Source organism: Bos mutus, chromosome 24 (genome assembly GCF_027580195.1).
Source record: "Bos mutus isolate GX-2022 chromosome 24, NWIPB_WYAK_1.1, whole genome shotgun sequence".
In the NCBI taxonomy this organism is placed as follows: domain Eukaryota; kingdom Metazoa; phylum Chordata; class Mammalia; order Artiodactyla; family Bovidae; genus Bos; species Bos mutus.
Window position 1 is genome coordinate 1,110,182 of NC_091640.1, and position 14,888 is coordinate 1,125,069.

The 14,888-nt window shown below is 41.1% G+C and overlaps 1 protein-coding gene and 1 non-coding gene across 2 annotated transcripts in view; one reads left to right on the forward strand and one right to left on the reverse strand.

Moving 5' to 3' along the window:
* The window catches only part of ATP9B (ATPase phospholipid transporting 9B (putative)), a 151,670-nt gene that overhangs the window by 125,184 nt on the left and 11,598 nt on the right, over positions 1-14,888 (reverse strand). The window contains exons 2-3 of the mRNA XM_070361953.1: positions 12,429-12,602; positions 2,048-2,198 (exon numbers count right to left, since the gene is read on the reverse strand). Of these exons, the coding sequence (XP_070218054.1) occupies positions 2,048-2,198; positions 12,429-12,602 (325 nt within the window). The remainder of the gene's footprint in view (positions 1-2,047; positions 2,199-12,428; positions 12,603-14,888) is intronic.
* Positions 3,293-3,399, forward strand: LOC138985471 (U6 spliceosomal RNA). The gene has a single exon (XR_011462539.1). It is a non-coding gene; the product is annotated as a U6 spliceosomal RNA (small nuclear RNA).

Here is a 14,888-nt window from a genome sequence, read left to right on the forward strand (position 1 = left end):
GAGCAGTCTTTTAATTATGGAGGCATTAGTTTTGCATGTTTTAATAAAGAAGCATATTAGACATCAAGCATCTGACAACAACTGGATGGATGGGGGCGGAGAGTGATGCTAATCAATGCCCAATATAAAGTCAGCATGGTTATTTAAATAAAAACATGAAAGCTAAAGCAGCCCTCATTTCACATAATTGAGTATTTTTTGCAAAATAGCATAAGACCTAATACTGAAAATGTGTTAAAAACTTTGATAATGGAAAGATAATCAGCACCAGCTTTCTTTTGCCTTTAGAAAGATAAATAAATCTATTAAAATAGGGAATGAGGCAAAAATAAATCAACTATTCTAAATACATATAATCTCAGCTTTATAATTTAAGACAAAAACATCACTGGCAATAACAAAAAGTAATAAATATTTAAATTTCAGAATTTAAATTTAGCATAATACCTAATTAAAGATAACTACTGATATAATAATAAAACAAGGCCTGAAATGTATACTGTGAAGTAGAAAATAAATCTACAAGTGCTTGTAGATATTTTGTTGCTCAATCATGTTTGAGTAAAGTTATTTTTCTTTGATTGTGACAGCCTTCAGTTCAGTTCAGTCACTAAGTTGTGTCTAATTCTTTGCGACCCCATGGACTGCAGCATGCCAGGCCTCCCTGTCCATCACCAACTCTCGGAGTTCACTCAAACTCATGTCCACTGAGTCAGTGATGCCATCCAACCATCTCAGCCTCTGTCATCCCCTTCTCCTCCCACCTTCAATCTTTCCCAGCATCAGGGTCTTTTCAAAAGAGTCAGTTCTTCGCATCAGGTGGCCAAAGAATTGGATTTCAGCTTCAGCATCAGTCCTTCCAATGAATATTCAAGACTGATCTCCTTTAGGAGGGACTGGCTGGATCTCCTTGCAGTCCAACGAACTTTCAAGAGTCTTTCCCAACACCACACTTCAAAAGCATCGATTCCTCAGTGCTCAGCTTTCTTTATAGTCCAACTCTCACATCCATACATGAATAATGGAAAAACCATAGCCTTGACTAGACGGATCTTTGTTGGCAAAGTAATGTCTCTGCTTTTTAATATGCTGTCTAGGTTGGTCATAACTTTTCTTCCAAGGAGCAAGCATCTTTTAATTTCATGGCTGCAGTCACCATCTGCATGGATTTTGGAACCTAAAAAAATAAAGTCTGCCACTGTTTCCACTGTTTCTCCATCTATTTGCCATGAAGTGATGGGACTGGATGCCATGATCTTAGTTTCCTGAATGTTGAGTTTTAAGTCAACTTTTTCACTCTTCTCTTTCACTTTCATCAAGAGGCTCATCTTCTTCTCCTGTGAGAACTCCAAAACCACAACTCCCTGCTGAACAACTGTTGACTAGAGAATGTTGGATCCCACTAAAAAGATACCCCACGTCCAAGGGCAAAGGAGAAGCCCCAGCAAGACGGCAGTAGGGGTGAAATCACATTTAGAATTAAACCCCTTACCCACCAGAGATGCTCAGAGGGCTCAAACAAACCTAGTGTGCAACAGGACCCAGAGACACCCCAGAGACTTGAGCCAGAAATGCGCTTGAGTGACAGCCTTAGCAGGCTTTAAACGTTATATATATAGTCAACATTTCCCTCCAAACAAATACCCAGTCAAAATTTATGACTTATTTTCTGGTAATTTTATTTAGCTTTATTTGATTATTTCTACAATGATATAAATGTGATGTTTATCTGGAACTGAAGGCAATAATCAGACTATAAATTTTCTTGAGTTGAACTCTGATGCTGCTGCTGCTGCTAAGTCGTATCAGTTGTGTCCGACTCTGTGCGACCCCATAGATGGAAGCCCACCAGGCTCCTCTGTCCCTGGGACTATATGGCTATTAATGACATGTATGAAAACAAAAAAAGAAGAAGTATATGAATTATTTGAAATATCCATGGTTCAAAGGTCTCTGATTTGGATATGACAGAATTAACGAGAGAAAAAAAATGAGAACAAAGTAATCTCCAATATCCAGTGCATTTTCAAGAATTTAACAATCTTACCCCAGGTATAAAGGTAAATATATTATATTTCTGATTTTTTATAGAATTTCTGGGATGTTTTTCTTCACACTTTTCCGGACATCCAAGCCACACCGTACGAGCTTTCAATTCTCTCTTTCTTTGACAAATATTTATCAGCCAGTCACAGCAACTGCATGAAACAAAAGATATGTGTTGTGTATGCTTTTCTAAATGTTTTACAATTAATTCTAAATATCTAGAGCCAATATTGTTTCTGTATTTACCAGACACCAATGGCTTATTTACTGTTAAATAGTAAGGACTTTCTTAAAACGGGTCAGCTACATTAATTTAAATTTGACATAAAAGTACTGAAAGAGCTTATACAAGTGTGTGATGACTCCTGGAACCTCAGGGAGATTGCCTTCCCTGTTTAGACCCTCTCACTGGCAAAATAAAACCACTAACATTCTGAAGCAGTCAATGCTGCATATACTGAGAAGAGTCACCATATGTTACTCGTAATTCTCAATACACCACTCGGTGATTCTGACAAAGGCTCTTAGACGTCAATTGATTAAAACGTGACCATCCTCGTTTTGTCTTAGGTAGTCACTTTTTTCCTCCTTTAAAAGATGACTTTTCTAGTAGCATTAATATAAAATTAAGACTTATGACTCAATGCAATATTCTGAAAGGATACCAACATTTAATGGACTATTCAAATGGTAATAAAAGCTTGACTATATTTTCATATAGTTACCTTCACCTATGAGGTACAGATTTTAATGCTAAATCTACCCTTGTTGCTCCAATAGTGCCAGGGCTCCAGGGATACAAACTCGTCCCCTTCCTGGGACGTCCCCCTCGTCTACTCAACCATTATACTTGAGTAGAGCATATAAACCTTCTAGTGGGAGAACTTTTCTTAAAATACTTCAGAAAATGATGAAAAGGTATCAAATTCATCTTTATTAAGCATAAAATAATCATGAATTTAAACTGCAGTATTAACAATTCAGTTTAAAATTTGCAAAATGTAGAGAAAGACTCTCAATGGTTTATTTAGGAAGGGAAGTTGAAGCCAAGGATAGAACAACAGAACCACCAACCAGGAGGAGGCAGACACACCCAACTTCACTCTGACCAAGTTAACATGACAATGCCAGTCTTAGAAGGCGTGACAGTGAAAGGAGGGTGACACAACTGGACTCAGGTCCAATTCACTGCAGGTCCTCCCTCTACTCCAATCATTCTGAGGTGATTCTTTAATCACTTTTTACAGTGCTCGCTTCAGCAGCACACATGCTAAAACTGGAAACATACAGAAAAGGTCAGCATGGTCCCTGAGCAAGGACAACATGCAGATTCATGAAGCATACCACATTTAAAAGAGAAAAAAAAATCACTATCAAACACAGAACACTTAGATGTGCTGTATGAGGGAATACGCTAGGTGTTTAAATTGCGATGAGTTTATTCCTCCTGAATATCCACCAGGTTCCTGGCTGTGCTCAGAAAACCTTAGGTCTGGAAGGAGGCACAGAGCTCAGTGCTTCCCTGAGAGAGATGGGCCTTGTGCCAGGAGCTCATGTGGACCTTGTGATGTCACAGGTGACTTCATAGAGCTTCCCCAACCCCTACTTTTTCACTATTAGTAGCAGAGTGTTATGAATAACTTACTTACATGTTGGAAGTCTAGGAACCTTAGTTTTTTTTTATACAGAGTTATAGAGAAAAAAATAAACTACTGAATATGTGTTTTTAGCCTTCTGTTTTTAGCTCTCCTACCTTATAGTTCATTCGCTCAGTCGTGTCCGACTCTTCGTGACCCTGTGGACTACAGCATGTCAGGCTTCCCTGTCCATCACCAACTCCTGGAGCTAGCTCAAATTCATGTCCATCAAGTCAGTAATGCCATCCAACCATCTTATCCAACCTTACAACACTGTCACAAAAACTTACTGTCTAATAAAGCATCCATTCTCCACATGTGGCTATTTTAGTGTGAATTACTTACTACTTAGTAAAATAAAAGGTCCAGTTCCTCAGTCACACTATCCACATTTCAAGGATTCAACAGCCACCTGTCCAGTGACTAGCATATTGATCACCAAAGATCAAGCATATTCCCAGCATCCCAGGGAAGCCGTGGAGCAGGGCTGGTGGACACAGAACATGCTGCGGGCAGCATGGCAGCTGGGACAATGGTCCTCGGCGGTGTACACTTCAGATACAGGAGAAACCCTCCAGGAATGCATTCAGATATGAATTTTTTCTTCTGAAACACATAACTATCTAATCTAATGGCTTAATGTGCAAAAAGTCAGACAAGTCTTAAGATGAACAAAGGATAGCCAAGCTCAGTGTTTGAAAAAATAAATATAAAACTGAAAAAATGTGGATTTTCCAGAGTTTATGTTAGTATCAACATGGTCTACCAGTAAAAGGCTCTTAAGTGTAAAACCACTGTCTTCGTCACATGACACTATAAACATCTACTAGAATAAAATCCTCAGTATCGACACCACTATCAGCAGCGCATGAAATTAACATCCCAGTAACTCCCAAACTGTCGTGCCCTATAAACTCTAAATTAAATACCAAAGGCTAAAAACACATATTCAACAGTTTATTTTTTCTCAATAATCCTGTATAGAAAAAACTAAGGATCCTAGACTTCCAAAATATAACTAAATTATTCATAACACTCTGCTACTAATAGTGAAAAAGTGGTGGTTAGGGAGTTGTTATAAAGTCCAAGAGATGTCAAAAAGGAGATGGCAAGAGTGAACATCAACATATTAGGAATCAGCAAACTAACATGGATGGGAATGGGTGAATTTAACATTATATCTACTACTGTGGGCAAGAATCCCTTAGAAGAAATGGAGTGGCCATCATAGTCAACAAAAGAGCCTGAAATGCAGTACTTGGGTGCAATCTCAAAAGCAACAGAGTGATCTCTGTTCGTTTCCAAGGCAAACCATTCAATATCACAGTAATCCCAAGTCTATGCCCTGAGCAGTAATGCTCAAGAAGCTGAAGCTGAACAGTTCTATGAAGACCTACAAGACCTTCTAGAACTAACACCCCAAAAAGATGTCCTTTTCATTATAGGAGACTGAAATGCAAAAGTAGGAAGTCAAGAAACACCTGGAGTAACAGGCAAATTTGGCCTTGGAGTACAAAATGAAGCAGGGTAAAGACTAATAAAGTTTTACAAGAGAACACACTGTTCATAGGAAACACTCTCTTCCAACAACACTAGAGAAGACTCTACACATGGACATCACCAGATGGTCAATACCGAAATCAGACTAATTATATTCTTTGCAGCCAAAGATGGAAAAGCTCTATACAGTCAGTAAAAACAAGACTGGGAGCTGACTGTGGCTCAGATCATGAACTCCTTATTGCCAAATTCAGACTCAAATTGAAGAAAGTAGGGAAAACTACTAGATCATTCAGGTATGACCTAAATCAAATCCCTTACGATTATACAGTGGAAGTGAGAAATAAATTCAAGGGATTAGATCTGACAGACCGAGCGCCTGATGAACTATGGACGGAGGTTCATGACACTGTACCGGAGATAGGGATCAAGACCATTCCCAAGAAAAAGAAATGCAAAAAAAGCAAAATGGCTGTCTGAGGAGGCCTTACAAATACCGTGAAAAGAAGAGAAGCAAAAAGCAAAGGAGAAAAGGACCAATATACCCATTTGAATGCAGAGTTCCAAAGAAAAGCGAGGAGAGATAAGAAAGCCTTCTTTAGTGATCAATGAAAAGAAATTGAGGAAAACAACAGAATGGGAAAGACTAGAGATCTCTTCAAGAAAATCAGAGATACCAAGGGAACATTTCATGCAAATATGGGCTCAATAAAGGACAGAAATGGTATGGACCTAACACAAGCAGAAGATATTAAGAAGAGGTGGCAAGAATACACAGAAGAACTATACAAAAAAGATCCTCATGACCCAGATAATCACGATGGTATGATCACTCACCTAGAGCCAGACATCTAGGAATATGAAATCAAGTTGGCCTTAGAAAGCATCACTAAGAACAAAGCTAGTGGAGGTGATAAATTCCAGTTGAGCTATTTCAAATCCTGAAAGATGATGCTGTGAAAGTGCTGCACTCAATATGCCAGCAAATTTGGAAAACTCAGTAGTAGCCACAGGACTGGAAAAGGTCAGTTTTCATTCCAATCCCAGAGAATGGCAGTCCCAAAGAATGTTCAAACTACTACGCAATTGCACTCATCTCACACGCTAGTAAAGTGATGCTCAAAAGTCTCCAAGCCAGGCTTCAGCAATACATGAACCATGAACTTCCAGATGTTCAAGCTGGTTTTAGAAAAGGCAGAGGAACCAGAGATCAAATTGCCAACATCCGTTGGATCATGGAAAAAGCAAGAGAGTTCCAGAAAAACATCTATTTCTGCTTTATTGACTATGCCAAAGCCTTTGACTGTGTGGATCACCACAAACTGTGGAAAATTCTTAAAGAGATCGGAATACTAGACCACCTGACCTGCCTGTTGAGAAACCTGTATGCAGGTCAGGAAGCAACAGTTAGAACTGGACATGGAACAACAGACTGGTTCCAAATAGGGAAAGGAGTACGTCAAGGCTATATACTGTCATCCTGCTTATTTAATTTATATGCAGAGTACATCATGAGAAACGCTGGGCTGGAAGAAGCACAAGCTGGAATCAAGACTGCCAGGAGAAATATTAATAACCTCAGATATGCAGATGACACCACTCTTCTGGCAGAGAGCAAAGAACTAAAGAGCCTCTTGAAAGTGAAAGAGGAGAGTGAAAAAGTTGGCTTAAAGCCCAACATTCAGAAAACGAAGATCATGGCATCTGGTCCCATCACTTCATGACAAATATATGTAACAGTGGAAACAGTGAGAGACTTTATATTTGGGGTCCAAAATCACTGCAAATGGTGACTGCAGCCATGAAATGAAAAGAGGCCTACTCCTTGGAAGAAAAGTTATGACCAACCTAGACAGCATATTAAAAAGCAGAGACATTACTTTGCCAATAAAGATCCATCTAGTCAAGGCTATGGTTTTTCAAATAGTCATGTATGGATGTGATAGTTGGGCTATAAAGAAAGCTGAGCGCCAAAGAATTGATGCTTTTGAACTGTGGTGTTGGAGAAGACTCTTGAGAGTCCCTTGGACTGCAAGGAGATCCAACCAGTCCATCCTAGAGGAAATCAGTCCTGAATATTCATTGGAAGGACTGATGCTGAAACTCCAATATTTTGGCCACCTGATGCGAAGAACTGATTCTTTTAAAAAGACTCCGATACTAGGAAAGATTGAAAGTGGGAGGAGAAGGGGATGACAGAGGTTGAGACGGTTGGATGGCATCACTGACTCAATGGACATGAGTTTGAGTAAACTCTGGGAGCTGGTGATGGACAGGGAGGCCTGGCGTGCTGCAGTCCACAGAGTCACAAAGAGTCGGACACGGCTGAGTGACTGAACTGAACTGATGAAGTCCAGTGGTGTCGCCAAGATTAAATAAGTGGACAAAAGCCTGGGGTGCTACCAGAACTGCCACTGGATTATGCAGACAGAAGACAGCGAGAGAGACAGGTGCTACCAAGTAAAGAATATACTTGTAATCAAAAAGTACATGTAAGTCTTAGGGAGTTGTAGAGCTAAGGCAGAAGGTACACATGAGCGATTTTTGAAGGCAAAGAAACAAGAGTAAAATACACTGGTAAATACTGGTGAGTGAGAAGGAGCAGCAGAGAGCTGCCCCTGCAACAAGTCAGGAGCCTGCACCCAGAACATGGGCAGGGGCCCAGAAGGCTACCTCAATGACTCATCACTCTGAAGACACTTTCCCATTTATATGCAAATTGAAACTAAATTCAGTAATGCACAAAGTATCCTTTTTACTTAAAAACACTTTAGGATTAGTAACTTTTCACAGATGCCTCTACAATCAAAGTAGTGCTCCAATATTAAATAAAGTATCTACATACCAAGATCCCATCTTCTAAAATTTTAAGTGACCATAATTAGGTAACTTCCAATATTTAGAGCTTCCTAAATAAACAAATAAATATTCCATCCATCAAGTATCTTCAGTCACCAAGCCAGAAGCAATCGGGCACTCACGTCCTCCTGAAAGACCTGCATTTTCCCATGCTTTTGCACTCCAAACATGCTGCAGGTTAACTGAGAGGGTAGAGGCCATTGAGATCCAGGAATAATCCCAGCATTTGATACAGGCCCCTTCATATGGAAATGCTACTCAGGGCTCCACTTTCACGGGACAAAGTGATTTTTGATAGGGAGTGAAATGTAAATCTCCTGAGAAAGACATTACCGCTCCACTTCCACCCCCAGAACTACATATCTGAGTGCATCACAATAACTCATGTGGAGGACACTCAAACGTTTAGAAGACAGATCACAGAAAAAATTTTCAGAATCAAATTTGTCAGAGTTGGAATTTTTGCCAAATAATAAAAATGAGAAGGCAGATCTTAAGCCATGAAGAAATTAAAGCCGACTTAATCCCTGAAGAAGAACAATTTTAAAGTAAGCCTTACTATTCACAGAATCTACAAGTAAAAATACACAGAAATATCTAGAGCTCACTAATATTATTTGCTACCTTTACTACAATATTCACTAACATTTTCTACTGCAATTAAACTAATTTTACACAACTTCTACTTTTTGATCCACCACCTAATAATTATAGTAACACAATTTTATAATGTCATGTCATTGTGTTAGTCACTCAGTTGTGTCCAACTCTTTGCAACCCATGGACTGTAGCCTGCCAGGCTCCTCTATCCATGGAATTCCCCAGGCAAGAATACTGGAGTGGGGAGCCATTTCCTTCTCCAGGGGATCTTCCCAAGCCAGGGATCAAACCCAGGTCTCCTGCATTGCAGGTAGATTCTTTACCATCTGAGCTACCAGGGAAGTTATAATCCCTGGTACTTAGTAAATAAAAAGGTTAACGAATATTCAAAACTGGAAATCTGTAAGAAATAAAAAAAATAAAACCAATGTAAGTTGCTAACCGTAAACTCTGTCCTGTAAGGTAGTTTTAATTTCTGTAACGATTTCCTGGTGCAGCAGGTGTCTCCTGAACACTAAATGTGGCCACGTCTCAGGTCACTCTGGTCCACATGGAAAGAGACACTCATGAGTAAAGCCGCCACGATGGCTCAGTCAGCTGTGCCCACTGGATCACCATTTCTTAAGATAAAGACTTTACATACATGTCGAGTGTATGTTACTCAGCTGTTTTAATTTCCCCAAAACATGGGTGTTTTTGCTGCTAACATCTATATTTTCAAATATATCTTCAGTAAGAAAAGGAATACTACAAATGAAATCCCGAATGTGCCTATGTTCCATTTGGTAAAAACAAAACCCTGTAAGAGACCAAAAATAACTCAACAGTATACTCAGTGTTGTTAATGCTCACAATTCCTGGCAAATGTCTGACCGGGACGGATAAGTCGCCACTTCTACAGCACAGGCCTCCTTCGTGGAGCCCACACTGCAGACACGAGGCCACACTGTATCCTCACAGCTGCCTGTCTGTCCGTGCCTGCCCCCACGCCCTCAGTCTTCAGAAACACTGTCACCCAGGGATCGTCCACGCATAACAGACGCTCATTTCCACTGCAGGATTCCTTTGGGGGGTGTTCTCTACTGGCAGATGGCAAATCCGGACCTACTGCATGGAGACCACAAGGCCCAGTCCTAGCACTTCTCCCAGTCCATGGGGCAAAGAGGGAGGAAGGGCTTTGGCTCGTCAAGTCAGACTCTTCTTCAACTCCTAGCTTTCCCCTTAACTCTCATGACAGGGACTCTCAGTTCTTGGCTTCAACCATGGTGAGAATGTGCACCTCAGACGGCACCATGGGGTCAAGTCCGACTCCTTTCTCCACCCCACACTAATGAAGAACACATGTCACACCATCAGACAGTTCCACCCAAACCCATCCACTGCAGCTGTCTCCTCAACCGACAACACTGGCCCCCGTTCCCACCGTAACCACCGCCTCGCTTCCACAGCTGGTGTTGTAATGGCCAAGCCTCTCCCTGATGGACAAACAGTAATAGAATTATGCTAGGTTTGATACAAATGCATGATTATTGATCTTCCTTTGTTGATTACTGATGATCTCTACCAAAGCATGACCAACTTTCTCTTGTTTTTAGCCCTCATCTGTATCCCAGACACCTTCTAACTTAAATGAACGAATGGTCCCAATCAAGGATAAAAGTCATCTTCTCCAACATGATTTCACTGTTCCTCCCTTATTTTTTCTGCCGCCTAAAAAAAAGGAGTATAAGCCTTCCTTTCCAAAACTGTCCTTTTCCCCAAGGTACCCACCCCTCCTTTCCCTGTCATAGGCCTATGCCACACGCCTACTGATGCTTTTAGGAGAGTCATCGTTGAGGGGCTTCCACTATCACAATAATTACAACAACGCTCAACCTCTATCTCTAGACCCTGCTTCTGGGTCTGACACAACTGTCTTAGACCAATCCAGTTCAAAACAGATTTATAAAAGGTACCACAGGTACCTCACACTAGTGAGAAGGGCCATCATTAAAAAGTCTATAAATAATAAATGCTGGAGGGCGTGTGGAGAAAAAGGAACCTACACTGCTGGTAGGAATGTAAATCGGTACATCCACTAGGGAGAAGAGTATACTGAAAGTCGCTCAGTCGTGTCTGACTCTACGACCCCATGGACTGTGGCCCACCAGGTTCCTCTGTCCAAGGAATTCTCCAGGCAAGAGTACTGGAGTGGACTGCCATTCCCTTCTCCAGGGGAATCTTTCCAACCCAGGGATCATGCCCAGGTATCCTGCACTGTGGACAGATTCTTCACTGTTTGAGCCGCTGGAGATGCTCAGGGAGAACAGTATGGAACTGCAAGCAGATTCTTTACCATCTGAGCCACCAGAGACACTCAGAGAGAACAGTATGGAAGTTCCTTAAAAACTACCATCACCATATGATCCAGCAGTCTCATTCCTGGGCATGTATCCGGAGCAAACTCTAATTCAGAAAGATACATGCACACCAATGTTCACTGCAGCACTGTTTACAATAGCAAAGACATGGAAGCAACCAAAGTGTCCACTGACAGAGGAATGGATAAAGATGTGGGACATATATACAATGAAATATTACTCAGCCATAAAAAAGGATGAAATACTACCATCTGTAGCAACATGAATGGACCTAGAGATGATCATATTAAGTGAAGTCAGTCAGAGAAAGACAAATATCATGTGATAGTGCATATATGCAAAAGCTGAACAATGATGCAAATGAACTTATTTACAAAACAGAATCACAGATACAGAAGACAAACTTAAGGTTACCAAAGAGGATAGCAGGGGTTGGCAAGGAAGGGGGTAAATTCGGAGTTTGGGATAAACATACACATACTACTATATATAAAACAGATAACAACAAGAATACAACACAGGGAACTATATTCAATACCTTATAGTAACCTATAATAGAAAAAATCTGAAAAAATACATATGTTTAACTGAAAAAACAAAAATACTAACAAGGAAGTATATAGGAAGATGTGTATAGCTGCGTGCAAAGACTAGGCTATTTTATGTAAGAGACTTGCGCATCCATTGATTGGTAACTGCAGGGCTCCTAGAGGGCTTCCCTGGAGGCTCAGACGGTAAACACAACACAGGAGACCTGGGTTTGATCCCTGGGTCAGGAAGATCCCCTGCAGAAGGGAATGGCTATCCACTCCAGTATTCTTCCCTGGAGGAATCCATGAACAGAGGAGCCTGGTGGGCTACAGACCAGGGTCGAAAAGAATTGGACACCTGTGAGTGATTATCACTCTCACTTTTCAGGGGTCCTAGAACCAATCCTCCACAGAGGCCATGGGGTACGTATAAAATTATAGATGGAAAAGAAAGGAACACAATTTATAAGTATCAATTTACAAATATCAATACAGTGACAAAAATCAATTCTACCATGTATTAATTACAGAGTCACTGTCTCCATCTTTTAAAGTGTTAGTCACTCAGTCGTGTCCAACATTTCACGATCCCATGCACTGGGGCTCGCCAGGCTCCTCTATCCATGGAATCCTCCAGGCAAGAATACTGGAGTAGGTTGCCATTTCCTTCTGCAGGGTTTAAACATTAAATCATCTGACAAGAAAAGTGAATTTGGCTTTCTGTCCCTTTTGGATTAGCACTGTTTGGTTTTGACTAAGGTTATTTACACTGTCCAGGATGTCATTTAGAGTGGCTTCTTTAGTTTGACATGGAAACAAATGTGCTGAGAAGCTAAGCTTATAAATAACAATGTAACCTCGCTGAGCAGGAGGTTAGGCAGCGAAGGGAGACAAACCTGGTACAGAGGAACTTCCATCCCCCGCAGACAAACCACTCCAGGCCTCTCTTTCTTCGGGTGATCCTAGCTCGTGGTAAAGTGTGGTAATCACTTTCGTCGTTCTCAAAGCCCTCTTCAGACATCATCAGTGGCATTTCATCCAAGTGGGCAGACTCATCCTCCAGCTGGTACCTGGAGAGAGGAAAGATCAGAGCACTGAGGTGGGGCAAGCTGTCTCCTGTCTACAGTAAGGGTTTCACTCAGGGTAAGAGCTGGCCCAGTTCTACTAATTACACTTTTCTTTTCTCCTCATATTAAGCTACATGAACCAAGAACATCCAGATGTACAAGCTGGATTTAGATAGAAAAGGCAGAGGAACCAGAGGTCAAATTGCCAACATCTGCTGGATCACAGAAAAGCAAGGGAACTCCAAAAAAAATCTACTTTTGCTTCATTGACTACACTGAAGCCTTTGACTGTGTGAACACAACAAACTGTGGAAAAATTCTGAAAAGAGATGGGACTACCAGACCACCTTACCTGTCTCCTGAGAAACCTGTATGCAGGATAAGAAGCAACAGTGAGAACCAGACATGAAACAATGGACTGGTTCAAAACTGGGAAAGGAGTCTGTCAAGGCTGTATACTGTCACCCTGCTTATTTAACTTATATGCTGAGGACATCATGCAAAATGCCAGGCTGGATGACTCACAAGCTGGAATCAAGATTTCCGAGAGAAACATCAACATGACTTAGTGACTGAACAACAACAAAAATGCTTAGGTTGTAACTCATATTACCTATGCCTTTTGTTGTTTAGTCACTAAGTTATGTCTAATTATTTGTGACCCCATGGACTGCAGCACACCAGGCTTCCCTGCCCTTCACCATCTCCCGGAGCTTGCTCAAACTCATGTCCACTGAGTTGATGATGCCATCCAACCATCTCACCCTCTGTTGTTCCCTTCTCCTCCTGTCCTCAATCTTTTCCAGCATCAGGGTCTTTTCCAAAGAGTCAGCTATTTGCATCAGGTGGCCAAAGTACTGGAGCTTCAATTTCAGCATCAGGCCTTCCAATGAATATTCAGGGTTGATTTCCTTCAGGATTGACTGGTTGGATTGCCTTGCTGTCCAAGGACTCTCAAGGAGTCATCTCCAACACCACAGTTTGAAAGCATCAATTCTTCAGCACTCAGCCTTCTTTACAGTCCAACACTCTGATCCATACATGACCACTGGAAAAACCATTGTTTTCAGTAGATGGACCTTTGTTGGCAAAGTGATGTCTCTGCTTTTTAATATGCTGTCTAGGTTTGTCATAGCTTTTCTTCCAAGGAGTGTCTTTTAATTTCATGGCTGCAGTCACCATCCACAGTGATTTTGGAGCCCAAGAAAATAAAATCTGTTACTGTTTCCCCAACTATTTGCCATAAAGTGATGGGACTGGATGCCATGATCTTAGTTTTTGAATGCTGACTTTTAAGCCAGCTTTCTCACTCTCCTCTTTCACCCTCATCAAGAGGCTCTTTAGTTCATCTTTGCTTTCTGCCATTAGAGTGGTATTATCAGCCTATGTGAGGTTGTTGATACTTCTCTCAGCAATCTTGATTCCAGCTTGTGATCATGCAGCCCAGCGTTTCTCATGATGTACTCCGCATACAAGTTAAATAAGCAGGATAACAATGAATAGCCTTGATGTACTCCTTTTTCAATTTTGAACCAGTCTGTTGTTGCATGTTTGGTTCTAACTGTTGTTTCTTGTCCTGCATACATGTTTCTCAGAAGTCAAGTAAGGTGGTCTGGTATTCCCTTCTCTTTAAGAATTCTTCCAGTTTGTTGTGTCCACACGGTCAAAGGCTTCAGCACAGTCAATAAAACAATAGTATAATTAAAAAAAATTTTTTTCTATAGTTATTGTTGATAACACCCTGCTCCCTGGCAGCCAAGAAACCACTGGCAGATGGATATTCCCTCATCACCTCTCACACCCCCAGCCTGCCAAGCTAATTCCTACAATGCGGTCTTGCCTGAACTTACCATGAGGCCCTTTCCTCTTGTCGTCCTGCTGGCTGCCACAGAGAGAGTCTGCACCCTGACACACAGGGCAAATTCACTCAAGAGAGTGAATATGGGGAGTGGGCTGCTCAACTGGACAGCCAGAATATTGGGGAAAGAACCCCTGAAGGCCTCTTAGACTAGAAGCTCAGGGAAACGGATGGCTGATGTTTACTGAGTCCTTACTATGGCCAGGTACAATGTAGGTCTGTAATCTGCATTATCAAAGAAGAACATCTTAAAAGAAACAAGCAACTAGGGGGAATAAATGCAGCGTATAACAGAAAAACAATGCTATATAGGCAGTTCTCCCAAATCGATAAAAAAGCAAATGCCTCAAACGACAGATGAGCAAAGACAATTCACAAATGAAAAAAAAACAACTAAAAAAATCACGTTCCACCACATTAGGAACTCCAAC